Source organism: Camelina sativa, chromosome 19, assembly GCF_030686135.1.
Source record: "Camelina sativa cultivar CO46 ecotype springtype chromosome 19, ASM3068613v1".
In the NCBI taxonomy this organism is placed as follows: domain Eukaryota; kingdom Viridiplantae; phylum Streptophyta; class Magnoliopsida; order Brassicales; family Brassicaceae; genus Camelina; species Camelina sativa.
This window is the reverse complement of record NC_141898.1, coordinates 9,670,302-9,683,761: the sequence shown is the minus strand read 5'-3', so window position 1 is coordinate 9,683,761 and position 13,460 is coordinate 9,670,302. Positions and strand designations below refer to the sequence as shown.

Here is a 13,460-nt window from a genome sequence, read left to right as displayed (position 1 = left end):
TTTTCTTGATTGGGATGAATCATCTAAGTGAAGATAAAAAATGATATTTGTTTATGCTAAATTAAACAGACTAGTTAGATGAATCAGTTGAATGATTTTTTAAAGCTCATCCAAACAAAATTAAAAATCTAACCTAGTCTGATTGGTGCAGTGTGATGGAGCTGATTCAGCTAAATTTGAAAATGTCAAAAATACCCTGAAGAAAACCAAAGAATTACTTACGTCAACCCATAAATTTCCTATTTAGATATTTCTTTTCTTCTTCGGCTTCGACGAAACTTTGATCTCTCAGAATCTCTCATCGCTTCATCGTTTCATTGTCTCTCTCGTTCATCTCTCATAGCTTCATCGTTTTGGTAAGTTCTCTCTAACACTCTGATCTCTCTAACAGCTCCGATCATCTCAGATTGATTTTGTTGGTGTTTGATCGAACTCTGTGTAAGATTTTGTTGTTTGCTATACTTGATTTTTGATTCTGCATCTGCTTCCTTTGATTTCAGCTGGGTTTGTCCAAATTTGTTTTGTTCTCTCTTTGAGTTGAGAATTGTGATTTAGGTGATACTGCTTTAGAGTTGGAAATGAGTTCATGTTTGAATGATTAGAAGTGTTTGATGAGTCTAGAGCTTGTAGTTGTTGATGCAAACCACATGTTTGATGAGTCTAGAGCTTGTAGTTGTTGATGCAGACCACATGTTTGATGAAATGCTTCAATGAACTTGGCTTGATCTTGTGAATGTTTTGAATTTGGCTTGATCTTGTGAATGTTTTTAGACATGGGTTTGTGTTTATTTACATCCCTCTGTGACAATTTTGTTCTTTGCTATACTTTATTTTTGATTCTGCATCGATTCCTTTGATTTCAGCTGGTGGGTTTGAATAATTAGAAGTATTTGTACTGCTATTACTAGTTTATGCAGCATCTTTGAAGGCATCTTTGATATAAATTTATCCCCAGAACTATATAGGTTACAATAGTATGGACGTTGGGTTTGATTTCGCGGTTGCACCTGCTTCCACCAGTCTTCACCTTGAAAATTGGGCGCAATGTGATAGTTGTGGGACATGGCGACTACTGCCCCTTGGCCTGAATACTGAGAAGCTGCCTGATAAGTGGCTGTGTAGCATGCAAACGTGGCTGTAAGTATCTAGTTATTCCATTTAACCTCGCTTTTTAATATATCTCCTATTCAAGGTTTGTATCCTGTGCTCTTTTCTTGATTTAAGCACTAATCCTTTTTAGTCGCTATCATGGTTAGTTTGAAATAAGTTCATAGCTATTTATAGTTGAAGTCTTTTTAATCGTGTTAGGTCTTGTTCCCTAGAACAGCTGGGTCAAGCAGTAAAGATGTAAAATTGTTTTGACAAGGCTTCTACTTACTTTCTGGATTTGGTCATTCAACCTTGTGCAGAACCTTCAGGTTCTCATATTATCACATCTTCTTACCATCCTTCCTAAACTTCTCTTGTAGGCCTGGAATGAACCACTGTGGTGATCAGCAGGTTGACCAGAAAGCAAAGTGGCGATCAGCTGGTTGGTTTTGCTAACAGCTAAGAGTACATGTTCACTTCACTTGGGCTTCTTTTTTTTTTTTTTTTTCAAAATAACTTGTTCTTATTGTAGGTACTGATTGTCAGATAAAGACCAAGAAGAAAAAGGAGGGTGACAAACAAGAAAGTGATGGTTCCAAGCATATCACGACTGGTGTTGGCAACAAACTCGCCAGAGGTATGAAAGTAGAAGAAATACATTGGAATCAAGATCCGGAATGGACTCCAGCAGAGAGAAAAACAAAGCGTCCTGACAATGATTTTCACACTTTGGATATAGAGCGAGACACAAAGAAAAGATTACTCGCATCTAAAAGCAAACCTGATCACAAACGTCATCTACCAACTGCTAGTGGTTCCTTGTGTACAAAAGCTCATTGCAGAATCAATACTCCAGTGAGGAAAATAAGGTTGATGGGTTCCAAGCAGGGTAGCGATGGCAACAGTTTAAAATTGTTTGCAGATAGTGATCAAAAAGAGCCATCGATGGTCAAGGCGACAATAAATAAGATTTCAGTTCAGGAATCTAAAGCATGCCAAAGAAATGAATTGTTTCAGGCTGGTGGCTCTCATGAATCTGAAACATTTTCTGAAAACTTGAGAGCAAGATCTTTCTATTGATATAAAGATAGTCTTCTGGGTCCATTTGGTTTGATGGGAAATTGCTTCCAAAGTTGACTGTTCGCAGGGTTGTGTCATTCGGGTTATGTGTTGGGAATTTGGTCATAACTTTAAAACCGTGAGTCAAAATCAAGATCTGTTTTTTTTTCTGTGGCTTTGTATGTCTGTTGTGAATCTTTGTATGTCTCACGAGAGTTATTCGCATGGCGGGTTAGAAACTATGTTATGTCAGTTACAGATGTCTCCCCTTCATATGGAATGACTTTGTTTCTCTCGGCTGGAAACAATATCAGAGAAAGGATACACTTCCCTCTGCAACGTTACAGATTCAGAAATGAGAATATGGTGTGCACAATTATAAGCTCTCAACAGTGGTTTCAGAGAAGGAACTGTTTGCATTGAGATAAAAGAAATAGCAATACTGTGATGCAAATACTAGAAATAGAATCAATCAAACAAACCAGACTACAGTCAGGCAAGCTATCATGAAATGTACCTGATTGATCGATTTTAGGATTAAGCTGCAACCATTCATCGTGCAGTCCATTAAGTAGATACGGGGAAATTTTAGATTCTTGTCATTAGTTGGTGTCTCTGCTTCAGAACAAACAAAACAATAGGATAAGAGAATGAAGAAAAAAGTTGAAAACATGTCCTTTTCACTTTCGAAAGATAAGAGGAAAAAAAACTAGTTAAGTAGCTTCACGTAAAATATCCTATAAATATATGAGTTACTCTTCTTCTCTTTACTCACTCTGTCTCTCTCTCTCTCTTTTAATAATATCTCTCTCTTATTTTCTCTGTAAGAAACAACAAACCCTAATAATAATGCCGGCAATGACGAAAAGAAGAGGAACAAAGAGAAAGATTGAGATTAAGAAGCGCGACACTAAACAACAACGCTCGGTGGCTTGCAGCAAACGCCGTCAAACTCTCTTCTCCAAAGCCGCTGATCTCTGCCTTCTCTCCGGGGCCAACATCGCCGTCTTCGTAACCTCTCCGGCAGAGAACAACGACGTTGTCTACTCCTTCTCCGGCTACTCTCCTGCCTCTGAAATTGCTGACTGTTACCTCAACGGCAAGCCTCCGAAGATGATTATTAACCCCCAATCCAAGCTAGGGTTTTGGTGGGAAGACCCTGATCTCTACCGTTATTGCGACGATCTCTCTGAGTTAAACGTGATCGAGGATCGTATGATGAGAACGAGGAAGCATCTGATGGCTTGCCTTGACAAGAAAGAAAAATCACAATCTGTTTCCAATTCTGATCAAAACCCTAGCCCCTCTTCTCTCGACGAAAACCCAAAGTCCTCGAGTCCATCTTCATGTGATGAAATTGCTTCTTTTGAACAGAACTGTACTTTCTCCTCCCTCGAGAAGATCTGTGGCGAGCCTTCATCACAAGCTACTTGTTACTATGACCAAAACCATACCTTCGCTATTGAAGATCTCTACCGCGACTCATCATCCGGTCAATCAGGTTACTTGCTGAAAGAAGATGATGTTGGATTTGTTGAATCTTTATGGGAAACAGAGAAACAGAGTGACATAATGAGTATGTTCCAAGAAACAGTCCTTTAAGCATAATTAGGGTTTTAATCTTTCTTTTAAACTCTAACTTGATCTGTTCATTACGTAATTTACCTTGTTATTATTCTGTGTTTAACGATCTTGGAGATTCATGTTGTTTATTTGTTTTCAATTCAATATTGCAATATTATATATATATATATATATATATATATATATATATAAAAATGTCTATTGTTTGTCTAGTCGAAACTGAAAGATACAAATGGTTTTTACTTCTTCTTAAGCTCAAGTAGTCTTGACCATCTCTTTTGAACAGAAGCTGTATTTGTCTCACCAACATCTACAAAAGCAATTCAGAAACCAAAGCACTTTAATCCTTCTGAACAATTAACAAACATGTCATGTAGGAATAGGGAAACATAACAAACAGAGTGCTGCTTACAATGCAGTGTCGGTTCCGATTTCTCACAGAGATCTGAACATATGTCCTACAATCAAACAACAATATAAGTGAAACAATCAGACTTATGGATTCCATGAACCTTGGTAATAGTTTGAATTGAATCTTACTTTAGCATAAGTGGTGAGGCGGATAGTGTCTTGTACAAGGGAATCAAGGTTAGCTTCATAACCAGGTCTCACATATATAACCTGCCAACAGAGACTTATACTCATCTCCACTTTGTTGATATGTAGAGAGAGAGCTTATGATGTTCTAAAGGGATCTCACCGAGGGATCATCACCGCCAATTACTGGCAGTGTCGAAGCTCGATTTTCCCGGCTTGATGGCAAAATCCATACGGTAAAACTTGTATCGATCTGGTCACAGATATTTCCATTAGAACATTTTCCTTGCCAAAGGGTTTTTCTCAAAACGAAACAGTTACCAGTCGAGAATAAAGAGAGGAGCAAATGCTGCACTTTCTTGCGATAGAAGTCATGATCCTTCCATCAACCGAGAGGCCCATGCTCGCGTGCTAGACAAGTAAAAAACACTAAATGATTGGTTGGGTAAGAGAGAGAGAGAGAGAGAGACAGAAGACAGATTCTAATGTTTAAACACTGTCACTTCAACGCATCAAAATCTAATGTACCCTTTGGACAGAGAGGTCAACAGAGACACGGGAATTGGCAGGGCCGTCTTCAACAAGATCTTGGAGTTGAAGATCACGAAGAGAGACATCGTACTGAGTGTTCCAGTTTCCATTCCATTTGCCTTCACTAGGAGATAAAGTGATCAGACGCTTTTTTGAGCTCCCTCCTCCATTAATAGCTGCCTGTATTCACATATCTGATCAGTGATCATCGTTATTTCACATCCCCCACAGAAGGAACTAAATATGAAAAAACATTCAGTGAGTGTTAGAATTTAGAAAGGAGAAGAAGTAGTATATATATACCGACCGAAGAAGAAGCATCGTGTTTCTTGGAGAGACAAGAAATAGGAAGCAAACGAGGTCGTAGAGTAAGTCCGGAAACCTTGTTATTAGAATTCAAGAGATTTGGAGATACCAAACAACGTACCGCCATGGATGATACTTTCAGAAAGAAGCTTTGGTGTGTGTGTGGGGTGGAGGAAGAGAACTTGAACCATGCAAACCTTATCCGTTATATATATTATACACTTACACACAACCACTAGTCTTTTTGGCGCTCTACGTGTCTTTTTCTCATACTTATATAAACAAATTTACCAAAATAAAGGTCAATAAAGTCAAACTAGTTAATAAAATTTGTAGCCTTTTGAAATTTGGAAGCTGTGTCCAGTTCTCTCCCTAAATTGTTTAATGTCGCTGGTGGAGATTCGAACGCGGATTGATAGCGCTAAAATTTTGGACGCTTGGTAGATTTTGTTAGCGTTTGGGTCAAAGAGAATGACCAAAATACCCTTAACTTTATTTGGGAACCACAAAAAGAGACGAAACCAGTTCTCTCAGAGACCAACGCACCACCACCACCGTCCATGGCCAGGAGATAGCTTAAAAAGGTGTAACCCTTCGTTTCTCGTCTCTTGTACACATTTTGCTTCTACAATCGTTCTGAGTTTTGCGTTCGCTATAATGTTTGATTTTTTACTTTCTTCTTTCACTATTGAGAATCATCGAGGAGTGAATTTGTTTGAGTCCTTAGTATAAACGATAGAATTGAAATTAGTTACTGCTGATTGGCTTCCCATTTCCTTGTTTTAGATTTTAACGATTCCCAGGTAAATCGGCTTTGAGATCTTGATTAGATTTGTTTCAATCTAAATTATGGAATTCTTTGGGCTAGATATCGTTGAGTTCCTGATTTGATTTGATCTGATTCCCTTTGATTTTTCCATGTTTTGCTGATCATTTATTAGCTTAGATTATTATGGACTGATCACTTTACTCTTGTTACACAATCTGAGACTGATACTGATACTGTTGTTGCAAGTCACTGATGAAGACTACTGTAATCGTTCTTCACGGTCATGCATAGTAGTTGCTCTGGGTTCAGTTTTGGAATACCTTTCTCTTATATTCATAGAGTGATGGAACATCATTGCTACTGATTTCAACAATGTTCTGAAGTTTACTCATAACAGTTTAGGAAGTTGTCACATAAACAAAAAAACGTGCTTAGCTAGTAGAGATGATGAGTGACGGTTGGTGAAATAAACAGTTTTCAGATATTCCATGCACATTTCTTTTCTCTTTTGATATAATTTTCTCATTTGTTCATGTCTTTTTAACTCTGAATTGTTTAATTTCATTATAGGAGTTGGCCTGAAGCTTGAAAATATAAGACCAAGGTAGTAGTAGATTCCCAATATGGATATTTCTGATGAGGATGCTGCTGACAGTAGTTATATGCAAGCGGCGAATCGAAAAGATCAAGCGTTGGGGAAAACAGTTTGGATTCTTTAGAGTCTGAAGAGGATGATGATATGTCTGATGATTCTACAGATAATTCGGAAGAATCAAGCGATGAAGAAAACCTTTTGGAATATCAGACGAGCTCGATGATTCGTGATATGATTGATGATATGTATCGTGAGATGGTTCATGATATGTATGCTGATATGTATGATGATTTAACAAAAGATCTGGATGCAGCTCGTATCCCTTCCTTTAGCGCACTACAAACCTCCAAGAAGCAACTCTTTGAGCGCCCAGATGACAAGACTACGGTGCTTAATACAATGATGGTCCTCAATAATCTATCTGGTGTGAGGATGTGGTCGCCTTTATACCTTGCTTCCATGCGTCATATTCAGGCTGATGTTATTCACAGAGAGGCCTTCTTAGCATTTTCTGATCCGGAGGATAAGATTTGCTACTTAGAGTACAAGACTGGCAAAAAGAGAGATGAATGACTCTGTTACGATTCTGACTTTTGTTATGGCTCCTTGTGTATTACTTTTGCTTAGTAAAATGGTTACCTATTGAATGTGAAGATTTTCAGTTTGATTGATCTTGTAATGTACTCGGGAAAAAAAAACAATCAATCAAATGTGAATCACAAACTTCTGTCAATCAGTTTTTGACTTTTAGAAGTCTGCAAGAGGGATGCTTCAAAGAAGTAATGTAATTCTATTTGCTGTAATCTACAATTAACCAACATTTCTACCCACATGTGGGTTTTACGATCTTCTATTCTTTTTCACTTTTTGAAAATTTTCTCCTTTCTAAAGCAAAAGTAAAGAAAACATTTCAAGAGATGCAATGCAACAGCTTCAAGGCCAACCAAAGTCAATGCCGCTATTATCAACATCCCATGCTCCAAGACCGATCTCATCAAACAACTGATCATAACTCCAACTTGAGTATCCCAAGAAAAACCAGTAGTCACTCGGATTCAGCTCTCTTGATTTCAACTCTTGGATTCGATGGGCCACGGATTGATGATCTAGGAAATACACGCCTGGTGAGATCTCTTGGTGATTATGGTTTGTAGAAGAGTCTCGCTCTCGGGTCAGAGCTAAAAGGGGTATTCCTGGATCAACGACAGGACCTCCAAAATATAGAGGTGTTTCTTTCAAGAGCTCGGCTGTTTCGCCGAGGTCAGGGAATGATTTCCACCTCAACCGTTTGTTGAAGATTACACCCAGGAAACCGAATTCATGGCCTGCTTTTAGGATCAGAATCTTTGATTTAGAAAATGGTTGGGAGGCAGCTAGCTTTTCTGTAGCGACCAGGATTGTGCCGGTTTTCACTTGGGGAGCGGTTGTGAGTGAGTGCATTGGGGGAGATTGGGAATTGACCTGGTCATGATTTACCTCTCTTTCGACAGGCTCTCTATTCCTTAAAACGACCTCAACAAGTTTATCACCATCTGTCACTTTATTGTTTACCGCGGATGAAGACTGATCGAACATGTTCGAGTTTCTTCTTTCTTTTCCAGACAGAGTAGGAATGATTCCTGCCAGAGAAAGATTCATAACTTGCTTTGTTTAGGATCCAGATCAATACTAAGTATAAAAAGCCAAAAAACTTCCTCACAAAAATTCAAAAATATGATGTTTCCAGACCAGCTAAGGCTGAAAGAAACGAGTTACTACGATAAAACTAAGTCACAAGTTGCAAAGCATATTACGATTCTGCAGAACTATGTCCATTCAATTTTTCTTTTGGATGTTCAGACAGTACATGGTGTCTTTAGAGATAATATTCAGCATATCTGTATAAAACAAGTGAATCAGAATAGGATGCAGATTGTGACTTACTGAAAAACTCACGAGAGTTATTCGCATGGCGAGTTAGAAACTCTGTTATGTCAGTTACAGATGTCTCCCCTTCATACGGAATGACTTTGTTTCTCTCGGCTGGAAACAATATCAGAGAAGGATACACTTCCCTCTGCAACGTTAGAGATTCAGAAATGAGAATATGGTGTGCACAATTATAAGCTCTCAACAGTGGTTTCAGAGAAAGAACTGTTTGCATTGAGATAAAAGAAATAGCAATGCTGTGATGCAAATACTAGAAATAGAATCAATCAAACAAACCAGACTACAGTCAGGTAAGCTATCATGAAATGTACCTGATTGATCGATTTTAGGATTAAGCTGCAATCATTTAACGAGCAGTCCATTAAGTAGATACGGGGAAATTTTAGATTCTTGTCATTAGTTGGCGTCTCTGGTTCAGAACAGACAAAACAATAGGATAAGAGAATGAAGAAAAAGGTTGAAAACATGTCCATTTCACTTTCGGATAGAAAGATAGAGGAAAAAACTAGCTAACCAATATTACTTCCAATTTTTTTGTTGTCAACTATACAGATCCAATACCTGATTTGAAAAGCCCTTGATTGTTCCTGTATCCTCCTTGAGTTATCTCTTTATATTCTTTTAGTGACTGGTATACTTCACGTAGAACTAGCTCCATCCTCTGACAAAAGCCACACCAATTATTGCTGAAAAGGACCAAAACGTCTTGGCACAAAGGACATAGAGCCTTCTCTGCACTGGATTGATTCCATGCATGAACCATGTGGGAGAAAGTATTGACAGTGACACGGGGAATAGAATCCACCTCGTGAAAATCCAGATTAACAAAAGGTGGAACTGTAGCGTTTCTGGGCATTTCAATGGTAGATTCAGACCGTGTATAAGGTGATAGACGTCCATTGAGGTATCCATGGAGAAACTCAACCAGTGATGAATAGCTGAATCCTAACTCATGTTGAAGGACTGGAAGGACATAGTGCTGTTGTAAAGCAGGATTGACTATTACTGCTGATGGAATCTTAACATCACCAGTCAGAGCTCTAAGCAAGGCATAATTTGCGTCAGAGAAGAAAAATGAACCCGTGAAACTATTATGCACTGGATCTTCCTTCGGTTCCGAGTGCAATGATACGTTAATCTCTTCCTTAACATTGTCTGTTAAGTTAACCTCAGTCTTATCAGTTTCTGTAATTACTAATTGTTCAGTTCCGTCCGTTGAAACTTGGTCTTCATCACTGGGGGAGGAAGATTCACTTTCAAAGGATTTCATTTCATCTTTTCCTTCAGAACTCATAGTGACTCTGTTTTGCACATCTCCTTCTTTAGATTGAGGAGAAATTACACTAGAACCTTCTGCCAAAGATGAAGCTGTATCTTGTCTAGAGATAACTTCTGCTTGTGATGGTAATGCATCCATCACTTTTATGTGCACATCATCGGATAATAGACGGAAACCAACATCCTTAGCAATTGAGCCCAATTTACTTTCTCTTCTTCTGTGAAGAAGATTTGTCAGAATCTCCTGCAGGGAACTGCCTTCCATACCTGGACCTGGTGCTATAGTATCTAGGGCTACTTTTTTATCCCCATCCAAAATCATAAACGAGACTTTATTTTCTAACTTAATAGTTTTTAACTTTCGGACAGTTTTCGGAAGTGACACGGACCCTGACTCTTGAGCAGCCTGGCCAACGAAGTTCTCATACTTAATATCATTCTTCCAGTTTTTTATGTCAGATAACTTATGCTGTGCAGCTACCTCTCTGAAAGTATCAAGTGCTTTCATACTCCTCCTCCTATCTTCCAAAGACCCACTTGATCTATCCACAAAAAGAATTATCGACGGTTTACTTGCAGGGAAGGAAGATTCATGGTCCTGCCAGTCGTCCTCCAGCTACATGAAAAAAAACAGAGAAGATTGATCTACGTAAGGCAAGATGAAATTTTTTTAAATGGACATAACTATATAATCTTAGTAGACATGAGGGTTTCGGGAGTATAGTAATCACTAAATAAAAAAAATCACTAAATCAATAAAATGAAGAGAAATGCAACTAAAGATCTACTGTTATAGATATGCAGTCACTGTTATACAAGATCAGTTTAACAAAGAATTCACTGCGTTGGTTTTGTACGCTATGGAAGTTCAACTGCATAGAAAACAAGATAAAATCCCACTTCTTATCACACTACACTCTGACAGATAAAATAACAAATTAAAATATAATACAAATATCTAGATTCCTAAACGGAAACAAGTTAGATATGTCACATCATGGTCTTGTTGCAACATCTCGTCCGAAGTGGAGTACTCTAAAGTCTAAACAGGGCATGAGCACCACTTTTTTCTTTGAAATTAAATTTCAGGAAGTTTAAGTTACGAACGGTGATACCCAATAAATATACAACAAGACAAGATCCCACTTAACAAACTACACACTCATTTAGCTACAGCTATTTCTTCTCAAAGAACAGGTAATGAATATGCAAAATTACTAAACCTAGAGACATAAAGAGACGATACCTCTGTGACTATTGGATTTTCCATCTCTAAGAATCTCGAAATGTCGTCCCCAGCCTTGAGAATCTTTGAGCAATGTGGACATCCTGCCAGCTGAATGATCGCTGCCCATGAATCAGATTCTCCAATATTAAACGATGAAGCCAATGATTTTTCTGTGATCAGACCAAATTTTTGCCTTTCAGGAGGAAGAGAAAAATCTTTTGTGGTGGCAATCAATCTTGAGAGGAATGAACTAAATTGCTTGAACTGTTCACGGTTACATGTCTGTCCAAAATCCAGATTTACCCTGCCATTTTCCTGCAAAGCAGCAGTATCATTGACATAGCTAAAATCCTCAAGCCAAGGAACTCTACCAAATCCAGTTTGGAGTCCACACATATTGTTCCATTCTGCATAGCCTGTTTCCAGGGTGCAAAGAAAATTAACATAATGGAAACAATGCACCTAGTAGAACATATCAACATCATCTAGACATGAAGTGAGAATCTACCAGCCACCTTCTGGTTATTTTTTCCACTGAGCTTTAGCACTTGATCAGTTTTTACGTTTTTGGAGAAGCTTCCTGCAGAGTAATGATCAGAATGTCTACGTATTAGCCAAACATTCCAAATTTTCGACATATAAAACTAAAATATGCCTACACTATAATAGTGGCCATGACATGACATCTTGTAAAGCGTTTAAGAAAATCAAATGCAATATTGGGCATTTCTTTTTCACAAGAGTAGTCTAGTTAGATTTCATACCACGGGATGCAACATGGGAGAAACTAATATCTCTTGGTAAGATTCGTAATTAACAAGACCGAAAAGAAATGCACATTTACTAGGATTTGATATATTAGATGAAGATGTTTTCTGGTTAAACTCTATAAACTTCACTAACCCTAGCGAATTACTAGCCTAATCTATTAGGAGATCTACAGAAATCAAACCATAAAACAAACAAATATGATAGGAACATAAATAATCTCACAAGATCAGGATTATCCCTCGTCATGTAAGAGCCAGCAACAGCAGATCAACTCACCCTGCCAAAGGTTATCTTCGGTTACATTCTTCTTTAACTCAGACAGCAGTGTAGTAGTCCATCCGCAAAATTCGAACAGAAGTAAAGCCTTGTCAGATGATTCAAGGAAATCTTTCAAACTCTCTGGAGACTTCAAATGTTTGAGAGGGAGTTCTTGGGGAGTAGATGTCAGATAAGGACGAATAGAGGACAATATATTTGAGGCTCGGAGTTTCCCAAGATAGTTGTAAGGCACACTATTGTGGTAGTACAAAACTGTTATTCCGTTGGCAGCACCAATGGCTTGTGCAAGCACCTTTTCTGAGTTTCTGTATACAACCATTAACTTCAACAAGCCAAACTCCTCTGAACTCTGAACCAACTGAGTAATTTCATTCTTCAGAGATTTGGACTCACCACACCCTATGAATCAGCAATGAAACCAATCAGGAAAAACAAATAAGGCAATCAAAAAACCCAAGCAAGTGACAAATTCAGCCTATCAATCCGTTCAGACTCATCCCAGTTACATTTAGACGCAAACTATACATTTGAAAGAGAAGGAGAGAGAGAGAGAGGGAGAGAGAGTACATGGAGTGGTGACGAAGAGGAGGACGTGAGGGTGGAGACGGATCTGAGAAGAGAAGTTGTGCTCCGTGAGTATCTCCCATTCGCCATGGCAGGTTGAAGGGGGAATAACGGATACAAAGGCGAGGAAGAGAAGGAGGAGGAGCGCCGGCGTTATCATCGGAAAAAAACGCTCGCTCGCTCGCTCTCTCGTCGCGTCGTTGTCTTCTTCCTTCTTTCTGAACGTCGGCGTTCCGATCCCGATTCTCTTCTGATTGGTTCGGTTTAGATTGATCAAAAATTATTTGAGAAGTTTCGCATTTAACCGGTTCGGTCGAGGATAATTTCCTTTTTATTTTTCTCCTGCCACGTCGAAATTCAAAATTACTTCAACTTAATAAAAAAAAAATATCCAAAGAAATATTATGCTAAGTGCAACTAACACAAAACGGCCACTTCGATTATATACAATGTTCTTCCTAATGTAATCCTCAAACTTTACATGTAGAGTTGTAGACTCAGGCTTAATTAGGCCAAGTTTCGGAATTCTCCTTCTTCTCCAACCATTACTACTACATCGGCGAAGGTAATATGTAATGTCAAATGTGCTATACTAGTAGTAGTTTAGGATAAGATTGTGTCTATATTTCTTAGGAGATATATATAACTTGTATATATCTTTCATCTACTTCAACGCTAGCTAGCTCCATCAATCTTGTTTGGCAGAGCTGTTAACGAACCTTGAGACACACAATGACGGATATCATTTAATTTGGAAATACACTTTTGAAGCTTTAATTTCGTCTGAACATAGTTGTGCCACTGATGGTGACCGATGCTCAAGGAGATTATAGACGACCGATCATATAGGTTGTAATCCTACTTCTATGTCACAACTAATTACAAATTTTATAGCTAGAAAAAAATTCATATGAAAATTTCGGTAAGATTAAGAAGATTAA

At 38.3% G+C, this 13,460-nt stretch overlaps 4 protein-coding genes and 1 pseudogene across 20 annotated transcripts; 3 read left to right on the top strand and 2 right to left on the bottom strand.

Moving 5' to 3' along the window:
- Positions 1-89: 89 nt before the first annotated feature.
- LOC104765850 (uncharacterized) lies at positions 90-2,442 on the top strand. 5 transcript variants are annotated; one of them, XM_010489628.3, is made up of 4 exons: positions 90-356; positions 966-1,137; positions 1,470-1,531; positions 1,622-2,442. In XM_010489628.3, the coding sequence occupies exons 2-4, from the start codon at positions 977-979 to the stop codon at positions 2,167-2,169; spliced, it is 771 nt and encodes a 256-aa protein (XP_010487930.1). In that variant the 5' UTR covers positions 90-356; positions 966-976; the 3' UTR covers positions 2,170-2,442. The 5 variants fall into 5 exon arrangements, 4 of the variants coding, with proteins under 4 accessions (XP_010487930.1, XP_010487928.1, XP_010487931.3 ...); XR_015590909.1 differs by having other exon boundaries at positions 218-356; positions 956-1,137; positions 1,470-1,554; positions 1,636-2,442; XM_010489626.3 differs by having other exon boundaries at positions 218-356; positions 956-1,137.
- A 438-nt stretch (positions 2,443-2,880) lies between these two features.
- Positions 2,881-3,797, top strand: LOC147920364 (uncharacterized). Its single transcript, XM_087501645.1, has one exon. It carries the CDS (start codon positions 2,896-2,898, stop codon positions 3,748-3,750), a length of 855 nt encoding a protein of 284 aa, XP_087357771.1. The 5' UTR covers positions 2,881-2,895; the 3' UTR covers positions 3,751-3,797.
- A 56-nt stretch (positions 3,798-3,853) lies between these two features.
- On the bottom strand, positions 3,854-5,304 carry LOC104765848 (large ribosomal RNA subunit accumulation protein YCED homolog 2, chloroplastic). Of its 2 annotated transcripts, none has more exons than XM_010489623.3 (7): positions 5,108-5,304; positions 4,798-4,980; positions 4,591-4,680; positions 4,433-4,522; positions 4,273-4,353; positions 4,145-4,190; positions 3,854-4,042 (listed from the first exon to the last, which is right to left on the bottom strand). In XM_010489623.3, exons 1-7 carry the CDS (start codon positions 5,231-5,233, stop codon positions 3,972-3,974), a joined length of 687 nt encoding a protein of 228 aa, XP_010487925.2. In that variant the 5' UTR covers positions 5,234-5,304; the 3' UTR covers positions 3,854-3,971. The 2 variants fall into 2 exon arrangements, with proteins under 2 accessions (XP_010487925.2, XP_010487926.1); XM_010489624.3 differs by having other exon boundaries at positions 5,104-5,275.
- Positions 5,305-6,449: 1,145 nt separating this feature from the next.
- LOC104765845 (uncharacterized) lies at positions 6,450-7,203 on the top strand (annotated as a pseudogene). Its single transcript, XR_015590910.1, has one exon. The product of XR_015590910.1 is annotated as an uncharacterized LOC104765845 (transcript).
- Positions 7,204-7,237: 34 nt separating this feature from the next.
- On the bottom strand, positions 7,238-12,821 carry LOC104765847 (uncharacterized). 11 transcript variants are annotated; one of them, XM_010489617.3, is made up of 8 exons: positions 12,523-12,821; positions 11,953-12,354; positions 11,414-11,485; positions 10,924-11,321; positions 8,961-10,293; positions 8,711-8,808; positions 8,394-8,526; positions 7,238-8,089 (listed from the first exon to the last, which is right to left on the bottom strand). In XM_010489617.3, exons 1-8 carry the CDS (start codon positions 12,677-12,679, stop codon positions 7,404-7,406), a joined length of 3,279 nt encoding a protein of 1,092 aa, XP_010487919.2. In that variant the 5' UTR covers positions 12,680-12,821; the 3' UTR covers positions 7,238-7,403. The 11 variants fall into 11 exon arrangements, with proteins under 11 accessions (XP_010487919.2, XP_010487920.2, XP_010487922.2 ...); XM_010489618.3 differs by having other exon boundaries at positions 10,924-11,220; positions 11,421-11,485; positions 12,523-12,815; XM_010489620.3 differs by having other exon boundaries at positions 11,421-11,485; positions 12,523-12,805.
- Between the last annotated feature and the right edge of the window lie 639 nt (positions 12,822-13,460).

Bases quoted from the DNA above. Each gene is read 5' to 3' on its own strand.
- LOC104765850 (XM_010489628.3), top strand. From the start codon at position 977: ATGGACGTTGGGTTTGATTTCGCGGTTGCACCTGCTTCCACCAGTCTT. The intron at 1,138-1,469 runs GTAAGTATCTAG...CTTCTCTTGTAG, and splicing joins TGTAGCATGCAAACGTGGCT to GCCTGGAATGAACCACTGTG. The intron at 1,532-1,621 runs GTTGGTTTTGCT...TTCTTATTGTAG, and splicing joins AGCAAAGTGGCGATCAGCTG to GTACTGATTGTCAGATAAAG.
- LOC147920364 (XM_087501645.1), top strand. From the start codon at position 2,896: ATGAGTTACTCTTCTTCTCTTTACTCACTCTGTCTCTCTCTCTCTCTT.
- LOC104765848 (XM_010489623.3), bottom strand. From the start codon at position 5,233: ATGGCGGTACGTTGTTTGGTATCTCCAAATCTCTTGAATTCTAATAAC. The intron at 4,681-4,797 runs GTACATTAGATT...TTACTTGTCTAG, and splicing joins TTGACCTCTCTGTCCAAAGG to CACGCGAGCATGGGCCTCTC. The intron at 4,354-4,432 runs GTGAGATCCCTT...CTCTGTTGGCAG, and splicing joins TTGGCGGTGATGATCCCTCG to GTTATATATGTGAGACCTGG.
- LOC104765847 (XM_010489617.3), bottom strand. From the start codon at position 12,679: ATGATAACGCCGGCGCTCCTCCTCCTTCTCTTCCTCGCCTTTGTATCC. The intron at 11,486-11,952 runs GTGAGTTGATCT...ATTACTCTGCAG, and splicing joins CGAAGATAACCTTTGGCAGG to GAAGCTTCTCCAAAAACGTA. The intron at 8,527-8,710 runs GTACATTTCATG...CTAACGTTGCAG, and splicing joins TCCTAAAATCGATCAATCAG to AGGGAAGTGTATCCTTCTCT.